Source organism: Mustela lutreola, chromosome 9 (assembly GCF_030435805.1).
Source record: "Mustela lutreola isolate mMusLut2 chromosome 9, mMusLut2.pri, whole genome shotgun sequence".
NCBI classification, from domain to species: domain Eukaryota; kingdom Metazoa; phylum Chordata; class Mammalia; order Carnivora; family Mustelidae; genus Mustela; species Mustela lutreola.
In genome coordinates, this window is record NC_081298.1 from 22100713 (window position 1) to 22113796 (window position 13084).

Consider the following 13084-nt stretch of genomic DNA (forward strand, 5'->3'; position numbering starts at 1 on the left):
GGTCCTGGGATCGAGCCCCACATCGGGCTCTCTGCTCGCCAGGGAGCCTGCTTCCCTTCCTCTCTCTCTGCCTACTTGTGATCTCTGTCAAATAAATAAATAAAATCTTTTAAAAAAGTTTTTTTTTTGTTATTTGGGTTATTTAAAGAAATGAGAAGATTCTCATGTTTAAAAAATAGAAATAACTACCTATGTCCCAATTTTGTTAAATAGTTATCCATAAGAAGAGAGCGAAAATAATTTGGGCTGGCTCAGTCATTTGGTGCAGAAAATGTTGGGGCTAGGATCCGACAAACTAAGAAAGAACTCCTGAGAGGTCTTCAGTGAAAAAAAAGAAAAAGGATAGAACTTGTGGTCGGAAAAAGCTGCTTTGGGGTTGTGACAGGTGACTGATTATATACTTTCAATTTTGGAGAGGGTTAGGGATAATCTAAATCTCTAAGGAATTTTAGCAAGGTTTCTAGGACCTTGAGGGAGCTAGCTATTGTTAGGAAAAGGTCATTCATTACTGTCAAGTAAAACCCTGGTCATGAGACCCTTCAGATGTAGATAAGTGGGCCATATGCTTGTAAGATAATTGTTAACATGTGTCTTGGCGGGTAGAGAGAAAGGAAGTTTCCAAAGGAATTTTTTTTTTTTTTTTTTTAAGAGTGGTGGGGAAGGGTAGAAGGAGAGGGTAAGAGAGAATCCCAAGCCGGCTCCATGCCTAGCACAGGGCCCAACAAGGGGCTTCATCTCACAACCCTGAGATCCATGACCTCAGCCAAAATCATGAGTCAGACACTTAACCTACTGAGCCACACCAGGTGTTCCTCCAAAGGAATTTTTTTTTTTTTTAAGATTTTATGTATTTATTTATTTGTCAGAGAGAGAGAGAGAGCACAAGCAGGCAGAGGCAGAGAGAGAAGCAGGCTCCCTGCTGAGCAAGGAACTCCACATGGGACTCGATCCCAGGATCCTGGGATCATACCTGAGCTGAGGGCAGCAGCTTAACCAACTGAGCCACCCAGGCGTCCCCTCCAAAGGAATTTTTATGTGTTAAAGAACACTTACAGTATCTTAGGGTGCCAGGATAATGTAAGCTAAGATTGCCTTTTGCCCTTAGCAAAGTGTCAGCATGGAGGCAGCTGAGCCCCCAGAGGAAAGTCACTCTATTTCAAGAACTTATTAATGGGCTATAGCCAATAAGGAAATTTAATAGTTTCTTTTGTTTTTGTTTCCCACATCAAGTAGAGCATCCACCTCTTCAATTTCAGAGTTGTGAGTTCAAGCCCAACATTGGGTGTGGAGATTACATAAAAAAAACAAAATCAGGGGCGCCTGGGTGGCTCAGTGGATTGGGCCGCTGCCTTCGGCTCAGGTCATGATCTCAGTGTCCTGGGATCGAGCCCCGCATCGGGCTCTTTGCTCGGCGGGAGCCTGCTTCCTCCTCTCTCTCTGCCTGACTCTCCGCCTACTTGTGATCTTTCTCTCTGTCAAATAAATTAATAAAATCTTAAAAAAAAAAAAAAAAAAAAATCAGGGGCGACTGGGTGGCTCAGTTATTAAGCCTCTGCCTTTGGCTCAGGTCATGATCCCAGGCTCCTGGGATCAAGATCAAGCCCTCTGAGCCCCTTATTGGGCTCCTTGCTTAGTGGAGAGCCATGCTACCCCCTCTCCCTCTGCTTGCTGCTCTGCTTTCAGCCCAGCATGAGATTCCCTGCTCAGCAGGAGGCCCACTTCTCCCTCTCCCAGTCCCTCTCCTTATGTTCCCTCTGTCCATGTGTTCTATATCAAATAAATAAATAAAATCTTTTAAAAAAATTAATAAAAATTCTGGTCTTACCCACTATATATATTTAAAAAAAGAAAAGGAAAAAGGGGAAGAATTTGTTACTAGCAGTTATGTCTTTGGATGGTAGCATTACAGATGATTTTTATTTTCTTTTTCATATTCTATTTTTTTCTAATTTCCTATGATAAGCATGAATTGCTTTTAAATTACTTTAAAATGTTAAAATATTCCACCCCACCTACTGAAATTCTAAGAAACAAAACAAACAAACAAAGGCAGGAAAAAAAAAATGAGAAAACAGACTCGTAACTGGAGAACAGATGGTTACCAGAGGGGAGGAAGGTGGGGGGGATGGGTGAAATAGGTGAAGAGGATTAAGATTACACTTACTTTGATGAGCACTGTGCAATGTATGTAATTGTTGAATTACTGTGTTATACACCTGAAACTAACATAACACTGTATGTTAAGAATACTTCACCTACCAGTAGACTAGATTGTAAAAAATTTATCCATTTCTTCCCATACTTAAGTTCTAGAGAAATATGCATACTCTAGCTTTGGGTGAAATGTATTAATGATGCTGTTGCCAGATGCTGTGGAAATTCTTTCTTATAATCTGACTTACTTAAAATTTGTTCTGAGTCCTGTCTAATTATGTACTTGTGTTAAAATTTACTTGAACATTCAATAGTGTATAATAAATAATATGTAATAGCCTAATAAAATTGTTATGAAACTTAAGAATGACCTTATGAGTATTAAACATGAATGGTTATTAATCCTAATTATCTTTAATTTATAATGGTTTGATCATTGGTAACCCCTCTGAAGATTTCTGGGCTTCTTTCTTCCTTGATCTTTCTGGGACCTTGTAATCTTGTTCTGCCTATATCCACGTCTGTCTCACCCTCTTCTCTTCTCCATCTGCACTCCCAGTTCAGCACCTCACCTCTCATCCAAGTCAGCAGTAGGAATGAAGCATAAAACTGAGGAAGAAGGCTACAGGGAATCAGCAACATAATTTGAGTTGGAAATTTTTCTGAAAATAGACTAGCAGGCTGCAGATTTGCACAGATTGCTGCATTTATTAGACTGTGCTCTGCATCATTTTGAGATGGAAAAAATTAGGAGAAAAATGTTCAAAATGCAAGAACATTCTGTAAACATAGCAGTTTCCTCCCACTCCCTGAAATGAAGATAGCGAAAACTGAAGGAAAGGAAAAAAAAATCATTTTTGTCTCTTGGATGGCTTGGGAGTAGTTGTAAGTCAATCCTTATTAGCCATGAATCCAGTGTAAATGCAGAAATATAGGCAGGAATGAAGTAGCTAATAGCAAGAGTTCTAGGTCTTATGTTTTCAGAGAAAGAATGAGCAGCATTTCTTCTAGCCTCCTGTTTGTTTGTTTATTGTTTTTTAGGGGCCCCTGGGTGGCTCAGTTGGTTAAGCATCTATCTTTGGCTCAGGTTGATCCCAGGGTCCTGGCATCTGGTTCCTTGCTCACTGGGGAGCCTGCTTCTCCCTCTCCCTTTCCCTTTGCCTACTGCTCTGCCTGCTTGTGCTCTCTCTGTCAGAAAAATAAAAAAGTGTTTTGTTTTTTTCTAATGAGGGAGAACACAATGTTGGGGAGGGGTAGGGGGAGAGGATGAGATCATGACCTGAGGTGAAGGCAGATGCTTAGCCAACAGAGCCACCCAGGCGCTCCTCTAGCCACCTATTTCAAAACAGGTGATATTATTTCCCTGGAAGGGAGACCATTTGTTCTTGTTCTCACGTATCTTGAAACCACCATCTCATGAAACTGTGTGACACTGAGTTGTGCTTTTGTTTGTTGAGGGATATTGTGTGAAATAAAGTGCACTAATCATAAGTGGACAACTTGGGAAATATGTATGCTTAACTCCCTTGACACAAAGCTTTTATCTTTTTAGCTCTCAGGCTTGACAACCAATGTTGTGGACATTATTTTGGCTCATCACTTTGGTCAGGTAAGTGCCTATTCCAACCAGGACAGCTGTTTGTTGGCTTGCAGCAAAACTTTATTTACCTCAGGCAAGAGGGGGTACCTTAGAATTCACCTGATCCTCATGGGTGCCAGTTCCAGTGCAGAGTGTAATGCAGAGGGTGCAGCAAAGGCCAGTCTTAGGGGACAGGCATTAACTCAGTGCCCCATGGCTCTTGGCATTTGAAGAGATGAAGGAGGACAGAATCCCCTCCCCCACCACCTGTTCTCTGTCAGCAGCATGCCATCTGTTAATGTTTGACGACATCACGTGCCTCAGCAAACATCTTCAGAGCCATAATGAAGTCTGGGAAAGTCTTCACAGAAATAGAAATTTCAGAGAAAAAGAAGCCAAAATGATAAAACAAATATCAATACTCAAAGAACCTTAGAGATTAACTTGTTCATTCCTATGTTTTTTAGTGGTAAATCTATAGAAGAAATGACAGGTGTGGATAATTATGGGGTGGAAGAGGAAACCCCAGTCCTCTTTTCAGAGGGAAGAGTAAATTGGATAATAAGATTCTGAATGAGCTGATAAGTACCGTATTATTTTTTGTAAGAGTTGGGAAAGGATTACTGTTGATTCTTCTTTAAATGTTTGGTAGAATTCACTGTGACACCATCTGAGCCAAAGCTTTTCTTTGTGGATACATTTTATGTTACTAATTTAATGATTTTACTTATTAAAGATCTATTCAAATCTTCTATTTCTTGAGATGCTTTATAGGTGGTCTGTGTCTTTCTAGAAATTTGTCCATTTCATCTCAGATACCCAATTTGTTGGTATAAATTATTGATAATACTCCTTTATAATTCTTTCTATTTCTGTAAAATTGAAAATAGTGTCTCCTCTTCCCTCCCTGATGTTAATAATTTGAATCTTACCTCTTTTCTTTGTCAGTCTAACCAGTCAGTTGCTGGCTTTATTGGGGTTTTTGTCCTGTTCTTTTTAAATTCTGTATTTCATTTATTTCTACTCTAATTGTTATTATTGCCCTCCTTCTGCTTGCTTTACGTTTCCTCTTATATCTCTAGTTTCTTTCTTTTATTTTCTTTTATTTAAGCAGGCTCCACCATGCCCAGCACAGAGCCCAGCGTGGGGCTCGAACTCACAACCCTGCTGTGAAAACCTGAGCCGAGATAAAGAGTCACATGCTTAACCAACTGAGCCACCCATGCTCCCCTCTTTTTCTAGTTTCTTAAGGTGAAAGTAGTTGTAGACTTGAGATCTTTTTTCTTTTTTTCATATAGGCATTTACAACTATAAATTCCCCTCTCAACACCACATTAGCTGCAGCCCAGAAGTTCTGACAGTTTCATTTATCTCAAAAGTATATTCTAATTTCCTTGTGATTCTTTAATCCATTAGTTATTTAGGAGTATGTGTTCAATATCCCAGATTTACTTCTGTTACTGATTTCTTCTTCTTCTTCTTCTTTTTTTTTTTAGATGTATTTATTTATTCATTAGAGAGAGAGAGAGAGAGAGAGATCACAAGTAGGCAGAGGGGGTGGGGAGCAGGCTCCCTGCTGAGCAGAGAGCCTGATGCGGGGCTCAATCCCAGGACCCTGAGATCATGACCCAGGCTGAAGGCAGAGGCTTAACCCACTGAGCCACCCAAGCACCCCTCTGTTAGAGTTCTAATTTCATTCCATTGCAGTCAGAGGATATACTTAACATTTCATTCCTTTTTGAATGTATTAAGACTTATTCTATGGTCCTAACGTGTCCTTTCTGTTCCATGTACACATGAGAAGGATGTGTATTCATTCTGCTCCCATTAAGTGGAGTGTATGTACTCTGGGGTACTCAGGTCTGGTGGTTTACAGTGTTGTTCAATTCTTCTGTTTCCTTGTGATCTTCTGCCTCATTATTCACCCATAAATCAAAGTGAGGTATTAAAGTTACAAACTGTTACTGGAGCGCCTGGGTGGCTCAGTCAGTTGAGCAGTCTTCGGCTCAGGTCATGATCTCAGAGTCCTGGGATCAAGCCCCACATCGGGCTCCTTGCTCAGCAGGGAGTCTGCTTCTCCCTTTCCCTCTGTCCCTTTCCCTGCTCATGCTCTCTGTCTCTGCCTCTCTCTCTCTCAAATAAATAAATCTTTTAAATAAATAAAGTTATGGACTATTATTGTTGAATTTTCTATTTCTCCCTTCAATTGTTTGTTTTTGCTTTGTGTATTATGATTGTTTGTCTACCTAATTGTTTGTCTTCCTGGTGTTACATTTTTATTTAACAGAACTTGAAACTAACCTTCTTTTGTTAGCCGCATCTTTACCTTCTGCTTGCAGAGAGAATTGGTGCCTAAAAATCTTGAACCTTTCTGGGCTACTTGGTACATGTTCATGGATTTCTTTCACTATCCCCTAGCAGCCTTACCGAATCAGTGAAATGAATGATTATAGTCTTTCTTCTGCTTTCCCACTTTCTTTTTTTTTTTTTTTTAAAGATTTTATTTATTTATTTGACAGAGAGAGATCACAAGTAGGCAGAGAGGCAGGCAGAGAGAGAGAGAGGAGGAAACAGGCTCCCTGCTGAGCAGAGAGCCCGATGCGGGACTCGATCCCAGGACCCTGAGATCATGACCTGAGCCGAAGGCAGCGGCTTAACCCACTGAGCCACCCAGGCGCCCCTGCTTTCCCACTTTCAAAATGTTTTTCCTGTTGGCTTTGTCCTTGTGAGAAAAAAGGTGAAACTGGCTTAGTTGAAGTGTGCAACTCAATCTCAGGATCGTGAGTTTGAGCCCCACGGTGGATATAGACATGACTTAAATAAGTAAATAAACTTTTAAGAAAATAAATTTTTGTTTTGTTTTGTTTTTTAATATTTTATTTGTTTATTTGACAGAGAGGGAGATCACAAGTAGGCAGAGAGTCAGGCAGAGAGAGAGGGGGAAGCAAGCTCCCTGCTGAGCAGAGAGCCCGATGCGGGGCTCGATCCCAGGACACTGAGATCATGATCTGAACCGAAGGCAGTGGCTTAATCCACTGAGCCACCCAGGTGCCCCAGGAAAATAAAATTTAAGCAAGCAAATGTGTTTGCTTCTAATGTTTTGAAATTGAAACAATAAGGTTTTGAGACATGAATAATCTCATTTTTACCAATAGGAAAAAACAGCCGTATGTGATAGCCTCTTTTTTATCTATCAAATTTGCAAAAATTAAAAAGAATGGCCATTTGTATTAGTAAGGTTGTAGAGAACCAAGTAGTATAAGTAAACAAGGCAACTCCATATGTCCTGATAAGGAGTGATCTCTAGTACTTTAAGAGAAGAAGCAAAGTGTAGGACAGTATGTCTAGCAGACCACAATTTGTGTTTAAAAAAAAAAAGTGGGGGGATGCCTGGGTGGCTCAGTTGGTTAAGCAGCTGCCTTTGGCTCAGGTCATGATCCCAGCGTCCTGGGATCGAGTCCCACATCGGGCTCCTTGCTTCACAGGGAGCCTGCCTCTCCTTCTGACTCTGCCTGCCACTCTGCCTGTGCTCGCTCTCTCTCTCTCTGACAAATAAATAAATAAAATCTTTAAAAAAAAAAAAAAAAGTGGGGAGGCAATTTATACATAACAGCTTTACCTGACAAGTTCCAATAACACTTAAGCCAGTTTTACGTCTTTTGTACCATTATCATTTCTTCCCTCTTTTATCTCAAATTTTGCTCCTTAGGCTTCTCTCCAGACCTTGAAGGGAGAGCTGGCTACATATTTCATCTCTGATTACTGTGTGCTACATTTGTTGTTTACTTTTATTATTATAATTTCTTTACCCTTTACTGTATTTCCTCAGAGTGATTTAGTTTCAGGTGGACTGATCCATTTGATCAGTTTTCAACTGTATTCTTGGCTCACTTTACCTATATGGTAGTCAGAATGCAGACAGATATTCTTCTTATCTATATTTCCCTATGAGGTTTGATGGTGACCTTGACATACTGCCCTGGATTAACTGGCTCTCTTACTATCCCTGATCCATTTCTTCCCTCCAAAGCAGACATTTTCCCTTCTGCTTAAAACTGCTTGCTGGGTGTGTGTGCACTTGTGTACACGTGTACAGCTATGTACATGTATGTTTATATACACAACCACCTGGCAACTGTTCTGGTGACCTGAGAAGGCCAGCAAGAGAGGGACCATTGGACAGTGGGTGGTGGGTGAAGAAGATTCACTTCACTGTATAAATCATTTGTTTCTCTCTTACTTTATACCTTTAATAATAGCAGTAAGATTAAATGATAGATTGACTTAATAAAATGTAAATGGGGGGGCACCTGGGTGGCTAAGTGGGTTAAAGTGGCTCAGGTCATGATCCCAGGGTCCTGGGATCCAGCCCCACATCAGGCTCTCTACTCGGCAGGGGGCCTGCTTCTCTTCCTCTCTCTCTGCCTGCTTCTCTGCCTACTTGTGATCTCTCTGTCAAATAAATAAATATTTTAAAAAATGTAAATGGAATGTAATACATAATTCTATGGATATTACTAAGTGATAATATATAAGTAAGTGATATACTGATTATATCAGTACAGATAAGTTAATTATATAGATTTATAGCTATTAAGAAAAATGTTACCTTCCCTTTTTTAAAAAAATTTTTTTAAAGTTTTTTCTACACCCAGCATGAGGATTGACCTCACAACCCTGAGATTAGGAGTCACTCGCTCTCCCAACTGAGCCAGCCTAGTGCCCCACATTCCATTTATTTTCCACTTTACAGTTCATATAACTTTTCTTATCTGATCTCTAAAAAAGCCTTGTCAGGGGCACTTGGTTGTAGAGATCGGGACTCTTGATCTCAGGCTCATGAGTTCAAGCCCCACATTAGGCGTAGAGCCTATTTTAAAAATAAATAAATAAAACAAACTTGTCAGGTATCTCTGGTTATTATCTTCATGTTTTATGAGGAGTGGCAGAACATGCAAAAAACACAAATAAGGAAACTAGGGTTCTGAATGGTTAGGTGACCTGTCTGAGTTGCGCAGCTAGTATTTGAATCCAAGTCCAGTGCAGTTTCTGGGTGCTGCAGGTAAGAAGGAAGTTCAGAACAAATCTCCAAGTTTTTACATTTGGCCTGGAGTCCGTGACTAGCCTTTGCCATAATGGAGTCTTTGTGCCCTCATCTGACACAGAATATGGCACTGAACCAGTCTACTACAGATAAAGACTTCAGTCATTCAGCCTACCAGTATGAGTGTAGACCCCAGGCTCTGTCCCATTTCCCATCTTGAGCAGAGAGAAATGTCTTTGAACATTGAGAATGCAAACCAAGCAACATGCTTGTATTGTAGCTCAGATGTTTACCTTGTATCTCTTTCCAATTGTTCTAGGAAGAGTTGCAGGCCAACTTGGACCTGATTCAAACCTACAGGCTGCATATTGCCCAAGATATCAATCAAGAAAACCTACAGCTCTTCCTGGGTTCTTATAACGGGTACAGTTATTTCCTATCCCTCCACTTAAATGTAAACGGGGTCCAAAAAGATAATGGACATTTGAGGGAGGGGGGAGGGGAAATATACTACTTTTTTCAGTGTTGTGTCATGAGGTGATTTTCCTGCTGTTGCACCACAGTAAAAGAGGGAGGGCTATCAGACAGATAGGAAAACAGCTTTCAGGGAAAATGAATGGGGGCACCTGGCTTGCTCTGTTGGTAGAATGTGCGACTTGATTTTGGGGTCATGAGTTCAAGCCACATGTTGGGTATAGAGATTGCTTTAAAGAAAAAAGAAAAAAGTGAACTGAAGGCTGTTTTGGGCACATTCAAATACCATTTGTAGTTTAAGATGTTTTGAGATTTTTTAAAAAGTACCTAAGGTACACGCACAAAAATATACACGTAATGTGAGGCAGGACAGAAAAATACATGGAGAAGAGACAAAGAATAGAAGTCTTAGGCTTTGATGAGTTTCTCTTTGCTGACATCTTGTTACCGCGCAAAACTAATACATGGGCACTAGTAAATTCTCGTTTGTTTGTGCATGTTCCAAAACCTACTGTCAGATCGCCCTGTGTCACTGAGAGAATTGGGTTCTTATCTTGGGACCAGTTTTTCCAAGGTCATACATATTCATTCCTTCTAGCTTTCTGAGTACGTGGGAAAAGATTGAGAAAATGGGTCAGCTGTAACTTACCTAAATTCACCCAGAGGTTTTGAACCTTGTCTCCAACTCCTTTCTCTGTATTACAGAGCCTGCTTATTTTCAGTTGAAATCAGAAAGATTTATTAAGTACCGCACTAAACTATGTTAGTTACAAGACCCCCCCCCAAAGTTCCCCTTTTCTTAAGGAATTTGTTCCTATTAACTAGTTGGAAAATAAACACTACAACTTGAGGATTTCAGAAGAATTGCTGTTGAGTTTTGAAGTTGCCTCTAAACTTCTGGCATCCCATACTGCCCCTCAGGTTTGAGCCAGGAGGCTTGTTCCTGCTCTGTACCACTCAGGGGGCTACTAAAATGGCAGCTCATGAACAAAGTGCAAAAGGGTCCCTTCCCTCATCAGGTGTGAAGGAAAGATAGTTTCAGATTCCTTGATACTGGTTTTCACAACCAGAAAATAATCTGAGTTGCTATGATTTTCCCTGAAAGAGGTCTTGCTTCCTTTGTTTTTTCTAGACGCAGAGACCTAGAGATTGAAAGACCCTTGCTGGGCCAAAACGATAACAAATCGAAGACATTAAAGTAAGTCCCTCAGCTTCCCTAGTAAGTTGCTAAATATCTTTGCCTTTCATAAACTAACTCAGTATTTGGTGGAATATAGGTGCTGTTTGCAGAATGTCACCTCTTAATTTTGCCTTTCCCCAGGTGTTCTACTCTATTGGTGGTAGGGGACAGTTCACCTGCAGTTGAGGCTGTGGTAAGTATGTCCTGATGCTGTGAAGATAAATGAGATTAAATGCAGTAAAATGTATACAGCACACTGCTGGCACACTAGAAACAGTTGGTAAATAGTCATCTTTGTTATTTCTGATTATGTCTGTCAGAGCTTGCTCTTTATTACCCAGTTCTGGAAAAGGAATTCCTCATTAACCACTAGGCTTCATCAGAAGGGATCAGTATTACCTTTGATTGCTTTATGTGGTACAGTTGACTTTGTGGCAAGTAGCATAACTAAACACCATTTGCCTATGGTCAGATTTCTGACAGCCCTTTGGCCTTCTGTGGCCCCTATACATCTGGAACTGGATCAGGCTGGAAGGCTGCTGAGAGCCTATATGCTTTCTTCTGCCTCTTCCTCAAGTATATAATACACTGTTAAAAATAATACATGCTCATTGTAGAAAATATGAAAAAATTTAAAAAATAGAAGGACAGGAGGAAACATCATAATTCTCTTACCCAAAGGTAAACTATTATCTTTTCCTCTCACATACCCCGGGTGATATTAAACATGAAAGATTTGGGGACCTGATTATTGATAGCATTTTTTATAGCCTTTTTCCATGTTATAAAGTCAGTACCTCTGTATAATATTTTTTTTAAAGATTTTATTTATTTAGGTGCACCTGGGTGGCTCAGTGGGTTAAAGCCTCTGCCTTTGGCCCAGGTCATGATCTCAGGGTCCTGGGATTGATCCCCGCATCGGACTCCCTGCTCAGCAGGGAGCCTACTTCCCCCTCTCCCTCTGCCTGCCTCTCTGCCTACCTGTGATCTCAGTCTGTCAAATAAATAAAATATTTTTAAAAAATAAATAAATAAATAAGATTTTATTTATTTCTTTGACAGACAGAGATCACAAGTAGGCAGAGAGAGGGAGGAGGAAGCAGGCTCCCCTTCAGTGGGCTTTAACCCACTGAGCCACCCAGGCACCCCCACCCCCGTATAATATTTAGTCTTGTAAATGTACCTTTGTTTAACGTCATTTTCCAGTTGATGACATCAGATTTTGCACCATTAATAATGTTGCTATTGAACATCGATATCGAATTCTTGATCATCTCCCTGGGATAGATTTCTAGAAGTGGAATCAATGTGTCAAAAATCATAAACCTTTGCAAAATTTTTTATAACATTTGCCATATTCCTTTCCAGAAAGGACATAGCACCAGCATTGTATGAGAGTGTCTGTTTCACAGCATCTTGTCCAACATTGGATTCCTAAATTTTATTAATAATTTAGTAGGTTAAAAATGGTGTCCCACTGTTTTAATGTGCATTTCATTACAAATGAAGTTGACAGTTTTTCATACATCTATTAGAGTTTACTTGTTTTCCCCACAGTGTATGTAATATAAATAGGTATCTGTGTGAGATTACCTAGTTTTCTTTGGCAGCCTTAACTTCCTCCCTGTTTAGAGAAAAACATTAGGGAGTAAGGCTTTTGGGAAAGGAAGTCTAGTAGCTAATCATGGGGGTAGATATAGGAGGGAAGGTTTATGAGGCAAGGTAAGCGTAGGGTGAAGTAGATGGGATAATATATTCATACCTCCCTGAATCATCCTGTAAAACATTTTGTGTCTGGTATAAAATACATGGCATGGCTTTAACACAGAGGGACATGACCCTCAAGTCCAAAAAAAAAAAACAACAACAAAAACAAAAAACAAAACAAAACAAATTCCCCAAAGATGGTAAAATTATAGTGATGATCCCAATTCATTGTGAAGGAGTTTTACAAAGGTCAGTCTTTTCTGGCTAAAAAGGTGGAGATACACGCTAAAAAATATCTATCAAAAACATTTCTTCAGGGGTGCCTGGGTGGCTCAGCGGGTTGAGCCTTCTGCCTTCGGCTCAGGTCATGATCCCAGGGTCTTGGGATCAAGCCCCGCATCAGGCTCTCTGTTCAGCGGGGAGCCTCCTTTCTCCTCTCTCTCTGCCTACTTGTGATCTGTCTGTTAAATAAATAAAATCTTTAAAACAAAAACAAAAAAGAAAAAACATTTCTTCAGGGGCACCTGATTGGTTCAGTCAGTGGAGCATATGACCCTTAATCTCAGGGTTATGAGTTTGAGCCCCACATTGGATGTGGATATTACTTAAATTTTTTTTCTTCGTAAACATGTGACATAAAACAAGAAAACAGTGTTGTTTTTAGAAAATACCCTTCCTTAGAATTTTCTAATAATGCTGAGTTATTTTTTTAAACTTGGATGGACTTAAAGCAACATTTCCATTCATCTTTCAAGACTAGATAGACTGGTGAGGCGCCTGGGTGGCTCAGTGGGTTAAAGCCTCTGCCTTCGGCTCGGGTCATGATCCCAGGGTCCTGGGATCGAGCCCCGCATCCGCATCGGGCTCTCTGCTCGGCGGGGAGCCTGCTTCCTCCTCTCTCTCTGCCTGCCTGCCTGCCTCTCTGCCTACTTGTGGTCTCTGCCTG

General features: G+C 40.4%; 1 protein-coding gene across 4 annotated transcripts in view; it reads left to right on the forward strand.

Annotated features, from left to right (window-relative positions):
* NDRG3 (NDRG family member 3) overlaps positions 1-13084 on the forward strand; it is a 78410-nt gene that overhangs the window by 55561 nt on the left and 9765 nt on the right. For all 4 annotated transcript variants that reach the window (XM_059133295.1, XM_059133293.1, XM_059133296.1 and 1 more), the window contains 4 exons: positions 3707-3763; positions 9097-9200; positions 10384-10449; positions 10573-10624. In XM_059133295.1, the coding sequence (XP_058989278.1) occupies positions 3707-3763; positions 9097-9200; positions 10384-10449; positions 10573-10624 (279 nt within the window). The remainder of the gene's footprint in view (positions 1-3706; positions 3764-9096; positions 9201-10383; positions 10450-10572; positions 10625-13084) is intronic.